The sequence below is a fragment of the Chelonoidis abingdonii genome, chromosome 6 (assembly GCF_003597395.2).
Source record: "Chelonoidis abingdonii isolate Lonesome George chromosome 6, CheloAbing_2.0, whole genome shotgun sequence".
Classification (NCBI taxonomy): Eukaryota; Metazoa; Chordata; order Testudines; family Testudinidae; genus Chelonoidis; species Chelonoidis abingdonii.
Window position 1 is genome coordinate 70,775,822 of NC_133774.1, and position 12,011 is coordinate 70,787,832.

Sequence of the window (12,011 nt, forward strand, 5' to 3'; positions counted from 1 at the left end):
GAAAGATATATAAATGGATGGAACAGAACAAAGTGGAGAGCCATCATGAGAAATCCCCTAGCCACCCCCTGAGCTGGAACAAGAGCTGTGCCAGGGGAAAGGACTGTGCCCAGACTAGGAAGCCATTCAGTCTGTGAAAGAGACTTATTGAAACATCTCTCAGGGTGAGATTTTCACGTGTACTCAGTTGTATTACTGTATTACACTTAGATTTGAGTATTTTATTTTATTTCACTTGGTAATTCACTTTGTTGTCTGTTACTACTTGGAACCATTTAAATCCTACTTTCTGTACTTAATAAAATCACTTTTTACTTATTAATTAATCCAGAGTATGTATTCATACTTGGAGGAGGGGGGCAAACAGCTGTGCATATCTCTCCATCAGTGTTACAGAGGGTGAACAAGTTATGAGTTTACCCTGTATAAACTTTATACAGGGTAAAATGGATTTATTTGGGTTTAGACCCCATTGGGAGTTGGGCATCTGAGTGTAAAAGACAAGAACACTTCTGTAAGCTGCTTTCAGTTAAGTCTGCAGCGTTGGGGCAAGTAATTCAGACCCTGGGTCTATGCTGGAGCAGACGGGCATGTCTGGCCTAGCAAGACAGCGTGCTGGAGTCCCAAGCTGGCAGGGAAAGCAGGGGCAGTAGTAGTCCTGGCACATCACTTGGCAGTTCCCAAGGGGAGTTCTGTGATTCAACCTGTCACAAGGACTTTCTAGGATGACTCTGCTCTCCTACCCATTCAGCCATGTGAAAGATTCTGGCACGATCTCTTATAATAATATCCAGAGTCCAAATCCAAAGATTAAGGGCAAACAGCTGAGACCTAGCTAAGTTAGGGCACCAAGAAAAAGGTCACACCATTAAAAATAAAAAAATTTCATAGTAGTAGCTCCCTGTATGGAGAAATCCACTTGGGGCAAAAAATGATTTAAGGTGGTAAAAGTCCAGTTTTAATGGGGAAATGTCAACTTGAAACAAAAGTTTGTATCCATTAGTGTCACAAGTTCAAGTTACTATAGCAAAACCAAAAATCATTCTCATGTGGTTTGTTTTACATGTTTGACACTATAGCATATGGAGTCAGTTACACTATTTTGTTGATGGTGTGTGGCCTTCCCCAAGCCCTATTACAGGACGCTCATCAGTAACAGCAATAGCAGAGCTGAAATGAAGTAAAGAGCTAGTAAGCTGTATTTGTAGTTTAAAACACCTGTGCTTATTATTTAATGGTTCATTACCATTATCACTAAGACAATATTCATAAGCATGCGTCTACATATTTTTCTCTCCCTACCATTCTACAAAGAGGCAAAGAGACAGATTGCCTCCTGGGAACCAATGCTTAAATTATATAAATGTAGTTACTCACCACATCTATACTAGCAGCACTGTGGAAAAGAAGGTTATGCAATAATATAACCTTGAAAGTAAAATACAGTTACTTACCTACAATAACTGTGGTTCAAGATGGTGTAGTCAGTGCAGATCCCACCGTAGATGTACATGAGCACCATACACACCAGTCTGGATTTTTTGAATAGCCATGTCTGTCAAGGCCTTGAACATGCCTCCTGCCTACTCGTGCTCCCATACGAGGGCATAAAGAGTGGGACAGTCACAACCCTCCCTCAGTGCCCTCGCAATTCAAAGCCTGTATAGCTAAGGACTCAGAAAAACTGGGATGGAGGGTGGATCATGGAATCCACACTGAATACATTATCTCGAGGAACCACACAGTTACTGTAGGGAAAGTCACTGTATTTTCTTTGAGTATGGTGTCAGTGTGGATCCCACTCTAGGTGGACAAGCATCGTCCCCAGATGGCAAGAGTCAAGGTTTCGGTTGTAACAAACAGAGATTCAAGAACTACTTTTTCAAACTTGGCATCTGTCCTGGCAGTCATGTAGCCCCGTCAAGTGCATAATGTTTCCAAAAAGTCTCCAGGGTTGCTCCACATGGTTGCCTGACAGAACTCAAAGATCAGCATATTTCTGAAACAGGCCAGAGACACTGCCTGTGTCTGAGTGGAACGTGCCTTGATATTTCGAGGCAGAGGCTTGCCGGACAACCTATAGCAGGCTGAAATGCATTTTGAAATCCACATAGAGATTCCGAGACAAGACAGTTTGACCTTTTGATGCACCACATTTGGTCAACACAAAGAGGTGTGGAGAAAGTTGAGGGGGGCATCTTTGGTCCTATTGATGTAATAAAGCAGGGCCTTAAATACATCCAGAGTATGAAGCTTCTTTCCTCCTGGCAACAAGTGCAGCTTTGGGAATAAGACTGGCAAGGTGATGGACTAGTTCAAGTGGAATTCTGAGAGACCATTTTAGGGATTAATTTAGAGTGTGTGCTCTCATCACCACTTTGCCCATGTGAAAGAATGGCAGAATGAGAACTTGCAGTTCACTGACTCTTCATGTTGATGTAATAGCTACGAAGAAGACAGTCCTAATGATGGAGATGATATAACAAGCATTCCGCTAATGGTTCAAATGAGTTTTAAGAGAACAACATTAAGCTCACAGGTAGCAGGGTCTCAAACTAGAGGGCAGGTATGGAGAAAGCTCTTGAGGAATCTAGACATCACAGGGCATGAAAGACCAAGTGTGATTGTATTGGAGCGTGGCTCTCTGTACATTGCTTCCAGATAGACTTTAAGGGACCTAAAGACTACTCCTCCTTACTTCAGGAGCAGTACTGTAATCCAGAATCTTGGCTATCAGGACCTCAGCTGGGTTCATATCATTTTCCACTGCCCATATGGAAAATCTTTCCACTTTAAAGAATATGTCTTCTTGGTGGAGGGCTTCTGACTCTGTAGACGGATCTCCTGGTCCTACAATGAACAGTCTGTCTCTCTCAGTCCTACTCAATCACCCAACAGCCAGGCTCTCAAATGCAACGGCTATGGGTCCAGGTACAATATTTGACTCTATTTCTGTCAGGCTGTTTTTGGACAGATGGGAAGGCACTGGGGCAGGAGGAAGCTGCAGGTCAGATGCAGTAGATCTGACAGCCACAATTACCTCAGACAGGCAGGGGGTATGATGATGACCATAGCTCTGCCTAATCTGATCTTAGATAACGATCCTGGGGATTGTTGGAAAGGCATACAGTAGTACTTCAAACCACCAAAGTAGAAAGGCATCCACACAGGAACTGGAGTTCAGACCACGTTATGGTTGGTGTTGTCCATCATGGTGAAACGGTCTATAGTGCAAATTCTCCCATTGGCAAAATAACAATTGCAGGACTGATTTTGCAGTGACCATTCATGCAACCACATTCTTGCCCTAGAAGTCAGCCAGAGTATTGTTAACCTCTGGTAGATGGAAAACTATTAGAGTCATCTCATGCTCATAGCACCATTTCCAGACTCAATCACTTCCAGGCAGAGAGGGAATGACTGAGTGACTTCCATTTGTTTATATAGTGTGCAGCTGATAAGCTGTCTCTCAAGATCTGCACCACTAACTTTCAAAGGATTGGTAGGACCACCTCATAAGCCAGTAGGATGACTCTCAATTTCAAGACATTCATATGTAGTTTTCGATTGTCTTGAAACCAGGAACCTTGCATTTGCAGGTGGTCCATGTGGCACACCTTCTCCCTAATACTTCTGTGACAAATGTCATGTTAGGGAATAGACTGAGAAGGCCACTTCCTTCATATGTTTAGCTGGTATAGCAACTGCTCAAGATCCCATGGAATAAGGGTTGGGACTGAGACTCCTTTAGTCATAAGACATCTGGATGGGGAGCAGTATTGCCGAGGTAGCAAGCAAAATCTGGCAAGGTCACATATGTGCATGTAGACACTGGTCTTGTCTGTACCTTGCACACTACCTACAGCAGGGACTGGAATCCATCCTCTGGAAGGAAGGCTTTCACTTAAGTGAAGTCACACTCTTTGGAACTCTTAGCATCTGCACTGGTCTGAGAGATAGCTTCTCACAGTTCACCAGGAGTCCCATCTGTGAGAGAAAGAAGAGGATGTGATTCAGGGCTGCTTCAGCCTCCTCTTAGGACTTGTCTCAGACCAGCCAATCTAGACAGAGGAAAACACTCTAGTTTCCACAGGTGCACTGCTACTACTACAGCTCAACACTCGGCAAATACTCTTGATGCAGCGGGAAGTCCGAAGGGTAGAACTCTGTACTAGCAATGGTTTGGCCCCACTATGAATTGTAGATATTTCCTGTGGACCAGGTGGATGGCAAAATGGAAGTATGCATCTTTACCTACAAGTAAAGAACCATGCACCAGTCTTGGGCTTGGACTGATGACATGATGGAAGCAAGTATTACAATCCTGAACCTGAGATGGCATATGTATATCCTGAGTCTCCTCAGGTCTAGGACAGGACAAATACCCCCTTTGGCTTAAGGTTATAGTGGAAGCAGACATCTCTTCCCTTGTATTCTTGAGGTGAAGCAATCTGGTCACTCCTGTTTGTAATAGGCTTTTGTGAGAAGGATCCCTAAAGAGGAATGGAGAGGGGTTAAGCAATGGATTGTATGGGGTAGCCATGGGCTACGATCTCCCATACGCATCTGTCTTATGTTATCAACAGACCACACCTGGGGGAATGGGGTGATGAACCTCCAAACGGTCAGGTTCTGTGCACTGATTTCTATGCAACTCTCAGCCATCCCATCAAATTTGCTGGTGGGCTGCTGCAGAGAAGTCCAGGGGCAAGTTCATGGAGGACTGACACCCCATGTTATAACTGTGAATTTCCTGGCCAGGTACTCTGTCTCTGGTAGGATGGGTACATAGTGTCTGCTGGTATGATGGTTGAAGGGTGAGGGAATGCAGCTCCCCATAGAGGATAGGGACAATGAAAATTTTCAGTGAACATAGATCACTATCCATTCACTAAACAGCTCTGAACTCTTGAAGCACAGTCTGCTTTTTTCTGCCCTGTCATCAACACAGTACATGATTTGGCTGGGTTGTCTCGTGATATATTCCAGTGTCCCTCTTTATAAGAGAGCACACAGAGTTCCTTCTAGAGCTCCTGTCCAAGTGCTTGGAGTTCCCACTTTCAACACTCTTCTCCAACATCTGAGGTGTCAATTTCTCAGTCAGGGTCAATACTAGTGTCAATGCTAATACCAATCCAGCTTGGGCTTTGCTGCTATTTTCTCTGCAGAGATCTCTGGAGTCACCTGCTAACAAATGGAGGGCTGGAAGATGTGGGCTTGACTGTTGGAGGGATGTTCAAGCTTGGCTGTTCTGGATCCAGTCCCACTCTGAGATTGCTCCAGAAGATGGAGCTTCAGCCGTGCATCCCTCAACTTGCAGGTTCTCTCAGAAAATGAAAGGCAGCCAAAGCACATGCTTTGATGCAAGACTCTCCCAAGAACAAGCACCTGCTGTACCTGTCTTTCAGTGGAACTAGCTGACCACTAGCCTGAAAGTTTCAAGCCAACCATTCTAAGGGTCCATAAAAAAAAGCTATGTATGGGAAAGTGGTTGTACAGGAGGGTCTGCAAGCAACTTCTATTTGACAAATGCTAGAACAGACTAGGTAATACAGAATAAAGAGGCATTTCAGAGTGCTTGAAGAAGGATTAGAGACATTGAGCCATGAAGCTTAGTGAGTCAGCCATCAGCTAGGTTCTATTTTGCTCCCATGTACTGCGGCTCCCCTGCCCTTTATGCCCTTGTATGGGAGCATGAGGCAGCAAAGGACACATGCATAGCCCTGACAAATGCTATTAAAAAAAACTCTAGTTTTGCATGCATGAGGCACATGTGTCTCTAGAGTGGGATCTGACCTAACACATAACAGAAGAAGAACTGTTACAGGTTATTCCCATCCTTCCTCATGTTCGTATTCCTCATAAGTCCACCCAAAGGCATTAAATAAAAGGCTTGACCTTTTGAATCCATTTACAAGGCCTTGAAGATTTCATTCTCTTGCAATATTTTAGTTACAAGAATTTATGCAGACAATTTTTCATACTGTAAATCCCTTATAAGTGGTAAAAATGTGAACTGGTAAATGGGTCTGGCCAAGGAGCATAAAGTAGTAAAAAAAAAAAATACAAGGCCAATTATATATCAAGAGAAGATTAGATCGGTAGTTAAATGCACTGAAAATTGGACCTCCAGAGATTTGATCTCTATTTCCAGCTCTGCCAAAGACTTATGTTATTTTGACCCTGCTGCTTAACTTCTTTGGGTAACATTTTCAAAAGCACTTAAGTCTCACTAACTTTTAATGGGACTTAACTGGTTTTGAAAATATTACCCGAAGTGACTCAATTCCTCAACTGCACGATTATGGATGGTCTGTGAACCTTAACTCTGTCTTTAAATTTAATACAATGAGGCAATGTTGTTTTGGTAGTTAATATCTTTATAAAAAAATACAGCAACAAGTTGAAGGACTATTTTAAAAAGATTTTAGGATCTCAACAATTTAGTAATCATTTTAGAATTCTTCCTCCTTTGGGTACTACACCTATGTTTTTATCTAGCTATGGATATTTCTTCTATTTATAGTTCTTGCAGATCAGCATGATCATTAAAACTTCAATGAGGATTATATCAGCAGTTGGTCTTTCTTACAAGAGTAAATTAAAAAGCTAATACTATATGTCATTCTCAAATACAGAAATTATATTTTATGCATTTTATAACATTTAAGATTTACTCACAGCATAAGATGCTTATGCATGGAGGATTTGCTGGAGATTTGTCATGCTACACTAACCACTAGTTTGCTGCTGTACACAGGCAAACTAAAGAGTGAAAAAGAAACGTGCAACGTACAAGATACTCATCAATTTCAGTCTACAGCTGGATACACTGATTGGCAGTGAAACTAGTCAGAAGCTATGGAAAGAAGAAGTCTTCTAAAAGTTATATAGCAGGAGTGGCCAAACTTACTGACCCTCTGAGCCACATACAACAATCTTCATAAGTTAGAGAGCTGGGGCACACCTGCTGGGGCTCAGGGCTTCAGCCTCACTCCTGTTACAGCCCCAACAGGCATCCCTACCCCACCACCCCACTGCAAGGCAGAGGTCTTGAACTCCCCCCCCACCCCCCCATTCTGGTAGGTGGAGAATGGGGGGCTCCACGAGCTGCAGTTCAATGGTAAAGAGACGCATGTGGCTCACAAACCACAGTTTGGCCACCCTTGTTATACAGGCTACTACAGAGGACTTCCAAAATTTCTTTTTATATTAGTTTAAATAGGCTTTCAAAAACAAAATGCTTACTTCACCCAACTGCATTTCCACAAGCCAATCTTCAAAATATTTTGTTTTGGAATGCGGATGTTAATCTATGTTTCTGCCTAAGACTAAGAGTCCCATGGTGTGTGGAGGGCTTTAGCTTACAGTACACTTTGGACTGAACACAGAACGGAGACACTGAAATATGGTAGGAACGTCAGTTTTTCAGAAATCTAAAACGTCCTAGTACAATACAGAACGGTAGCAGCTAAGTCTCCCTCTCTACATTACCCTGCACATCTTTTAAAAGAAATTATTCTACAGCAGGAAATTACAAATAGTATTCAATAATCTTTCTCTACAAAAATCTGTATGCAGAAAATTATAATTCAATGTGGTTTTAAATGATCGATTTTGACTGAAGCACAAATACGTTACATATTAGTGGAATGAAAAATGGGCTGGTTAATATTTTAAAATTAAAAAACCCTATATGCAATGATGCATTTCTGGGTTTCGGTACAGCAGCAGATATTAATATTGCACAGCAATTTGAGGAGGAGAAAGATGGCAACTCATGACAAGGTCATCAATAATTTAGAGAGCAAATTTTTGTTTTGCCATTTTATATATTAATTCCCCGGATACTTTGTCTTTTTTAAACCACTACTACCTCCTAATAGTTGCTAAAGTTATTCAGATTAGTACATTATTTTTACAAACTTAAGATGCTACGATACTGAATATATTAAAAATCTTACCTGTCTTCATCTTTGTTGGAACCAGGTAAATGCCTGCTGCAATCTTCAAATTCATCCCAGAAAGCACTATCATCTACTACAGATGTTCTTTCTTGGGTGGTTACATTACTTTTTAGATCATTTTCTGTTTTCTTTTGAGCACCTTCATAGTCTCTTGGGTCAAAGAACATACTGGAATTCATTTTTTCTTTGCTATTTCTCAAGGCATGTTCTGCACTGCCTTGCTGGGCTTCGAAAATTTCACTCCTCCTTCTAGTACTGCTTTTCGCCTCATCATCACTAGTAAGCTTTTTTCTATCCAACAGGTTTGTAGTATTTTGTTTTCTAACTTTAGGTCTCACTACCAGTTCAGGTGAATTTCCTTGGTCAGTCTTGCCATCACTGGTATTCAGTTCATTACAAGTCCCTACAGGGGTCCTGATGGCAACATCAGCTATAATTTTTCTCTGTTGTGTTTCGCAACTGGCACTACCACTTAAGTTATTTTTTCCTATAACTTCATCTTCAGCAGGTGATTTTTTAAATGTCCTATTATTTCGATGGCCAAGATCTGAGTCTATGCTATAATATCTCATTGAAGGCACTGGTCCTTGTTCTTCAGAAACTTCTCTGGAAGCATTATGATTAAAAGTAGACAATCGTGACTGTATGCCACTGAAGGACTCTACCTCTTTCTCCAACTCAGAAAGCATGTGATCCAGTGTTTCCTGAAATAAGCCTGCTTCCTCTTTTGCTAAGGAAAAATCAACTTGTCCACCATCATCCTCTCCATCACTGCTATCTGGCTCATAGGAGTCGATGTTTACAAAAGCAATTCCATTCTGACCATTCAGATCACTACACTCGCCAGAAGTATACTCTGAACAGTCCTCAGGAATTTTATCAGGATTCATACTGCTCCTTGAGGTTTGATTGCCTTCCTGATTGTAGCATACTGGAGAAAATGGTGATGTGTTTGTTTTAACAGTTTGCCTCAATACAGTTCTACAAACAGGAACTTCAGATCCACCATTTTGTAATGAAGGTTCATCTGATAAAGCAGAACAAACTTGAACCAATGGACTGGGACCTTCATAGAAAATTGCAAGAAAGAACAATACATTAGAGTGAGCAAACTGGATATAAAGTTCCTCATTAACAATGCCTGCTCATGAAAAAGCTGGCAGTTGATTGGAACAACAGTGCAATTGAATGATCAGGTACGTTTATCACAGGTGTGCTTATCTGCAGCTAATATAGCTTTGGTTTCATTTATTAAACTACGCCTAAACGAACAAACCTAAATGATACAATTTCAGCTTCACTCATGACAGCAGAAATACTTAAAGAGTCCTATAAACAAAAACACATTTGCACGCAAACTCTTTTAAATTGCTTTCAGAGAATGGAAGTTTGAGATGAGAATTACAGGAATTTGGTGTGTTTCAAAAGTTAGGAAACTGGAAAATTTGCTGCTAATAATAATACAGCTAATAATTAGACTACCCATATATTAATGGGCAAAAATGCACATTCTGCTAGGATCTGAAGAAGCCATTTATGGGATTTTTATATAGGCATATTTTGTACCCGCAAGCAAGAATGCCATTCTTGATTTACAAGAAGAAATTAACAAGTAAATGTAAAAGCTCCAATTGGCAACAATGATTTCATTGTAATTAGGTTTAATAGTGAAGTGGGAGTAGATTCCTCTGATGGTATGACAACGAACACCAAGAATGGCAGACTGTGAAAATGGAGGGGGAAAGCTACAAAAAGGTTGAATAAGTAAAAGACAGTATAGCATCTGATCATCTTTGAAGTGAACAGTGACTCAAATCTTCAAAAGTTTTTTGCATTTTTGCATACCTCTGACTGGTGCACATGCAAATCAGGGTTGGAAAAGACGATTACTCACCTTTGTAACTGTTGTTCTTCGAGATGTGTTGCTCATATCCATTCCAGTCAGGTGTGTACGCGCCACGTGAACGTTCGTTGGAGAAACTTTTACCCTAGCAACACTCGGCGGGTCGGTTGGGCGCCCCCTGGAGTGGCGCCGCCAAGGCGCCGAATATATACCCTAGCCGACCCGGCCACCCTTCAGTTCCCTCTTGCCCGCTACTCCGACAGTGGGGAAGGAGGGTGGGTTTGGAATGGATATGAGCAACACATCTCGAAGAACAACAGTTACAAAGGTGAATAACCGTCTTTTCTTCTTCGAGTGATTGCTCATATCCATTCCAGTCAGGTGATTCCCAAGCCTTACCTAGGCGGAGGGGTCTGAGTGAGATGTGGTCGTATGCAGGACCGCAGCACCAAAGGCTGCATCATCTCTAGATTGCTGGACCAGTACATAGTGCGAGGTGAAGGTGTGGACCGATGACCAGGTCGCAGCACGGCATATCTCCTGGATGGGCACGTGAGCCAGGAAGGCGGCTGAGGAAGCTTGAGCCCTGGTAGAATGCGCCGTGAGGTGGCCGGAGGGAACATGAGCCAGGTCATAGCACGTGCGGATGCATGATGTCACCCAGGAGGAAATCCTCTGGGAGGAGACTAGCAGACTCTTCATCCGTTCCATGACCGCCACAAACAGCTGGGGAGACTTCCGGAAGGGCTTCGTCCTCTCAATATAGAAAGAGAGCGCTCTACACACATCTAAGGAGTGTAGCTGCTGCTCCCGTCGAGAAGAGTGAGGCTTAGGAAAGAAAACCGGGAGGAAGATGTCCTGGTTGGTATGGAAAGCAGACACTACCTTAGGGAGGAACGCCGGATGAGGTCGCAGTTGTACCTTGTCCTTATGAAAGACAGTGTATGGTGGGTCCACAGTGAGCGCTCTCAGCTCAGAGACCTGCCTGGCCAAGGTAATGGCCACCAGAAAGACTGTCTTCCACGATAGGTACAAGAGAGAGCAAGTCGCTAGTAGCTCAAAGGGCGGTTGCATTAGTCTGTTCAGGACCAAATTGAGATCCCAGGTAGGGGCAGGGCGACGTGTGGGGGGATAGAGGCGCTCTAGGCCCTTAATGAACTGAGAGACCACTGGGTGGGAGAACACGGAGTGACCACCTTCGCCTGGATGGAAAGTGAATACAGCCGCTAAGTGCACCTTCCGAGAGGATGTTGCAAGGCCCTGTTGCTTAAGGTACCAGAGGTAGTCTAGGACCGTGGGAATCGAGGCCTCCGAGGGAGTAACGTCCTGTGTCGTGCACCAGCAAGAGAAGCGTTTCCACTTGGCCAAATACGTAGAGCGGGTGGAAGGCTTCCTGCTACTGAGGAGAATATGCTGCACCAGCGCAGAGCAGCGTAACTCCACTGTGTTTAGCCATGCAGGAGCCACGCCGTGAGATGGAGAGCTCGCAGGTCTGGGTGGCGAAGCCTGCCGTGGTCTTGCGTGATCAGGTCCGGAAGGAGAGGGAGGGGAACTGGAGTGGCCATGGACAAGTCTAGCAGGGTGGTGTACCAGTGCTGTCTGGACCACGCAGGCGCAATCAGGATTATATGTGCTTTGTCCCTGCGGAGCTTCAACAGGACCTTGTGCACCAGAGGAAACGGAGGGAAGGCATATAGCAAGTGGTGCCCCCACGGCAGGAGGAATGCGTCTGTGATCGACCCCGGAGAGAGACCCTGAAAGGAACAGAACTCCTGGCACTTCCTGTTCGAGAGGGAGGCGAACAGATCTACTAGGGGAAATCCCCACCTCTGGAAGATCGAATGGATGACATTTGGTTTTATTGACCATTCGTGACAGAGGAAGGACCAGCTCAGCCGGTCCGCCGGGGCATTCCGGACCCCCGGGAGAAAGGACGCCACTAGGTCCACTTGGTGGGCTATACAGAAGTCCCAGAGTCGAATGGCCTCTTGACACAGGGGAGACGAACAGGTCCCCCCCGTTTGTTGATATAGTACATGGCCGTTGTGTTGTCCGTGAATACAGAGACACAACAGCTGTGAAGATGTTGCTGGAACGCCTGGCACACGAGGCTGACTGCCCTCAACTCCCGGACGTTTATGTGGAGCGTTAGCTCCTGGGGTGACCAAAGGCCCTGGGTACGAAGGCGACCTAGATGGGCG

General features: G+C 43.8%; 1 protein-coding gene across 11 annotated transcripts in view; it reads right to left on the minus strand.

The window, feature by feature from the left end:
• PJA2 (praja ring finger ubiquitin ligase 2) overlaps window positions 1-12,011 on the minus strand; it is an 85,514-nt gene that overhangs the window by 28,714 nt on the left and 44,789 nt on the right. For all 11 annotated transcript variants that reach the window (XM_032762605.2, XM_032762610.2, XM_032762600.2 and 8 more), the window contains one exon: window positions 7,965-9,033. In XM_032762605.2, the coding sequence (XP_032618496.1) occupies window positions 7,965-9,033 (1,069 nt within the window). The remainder of the gene's footprint in view (window positions 1-7,964; window positions 9,034-12,011) is intronic.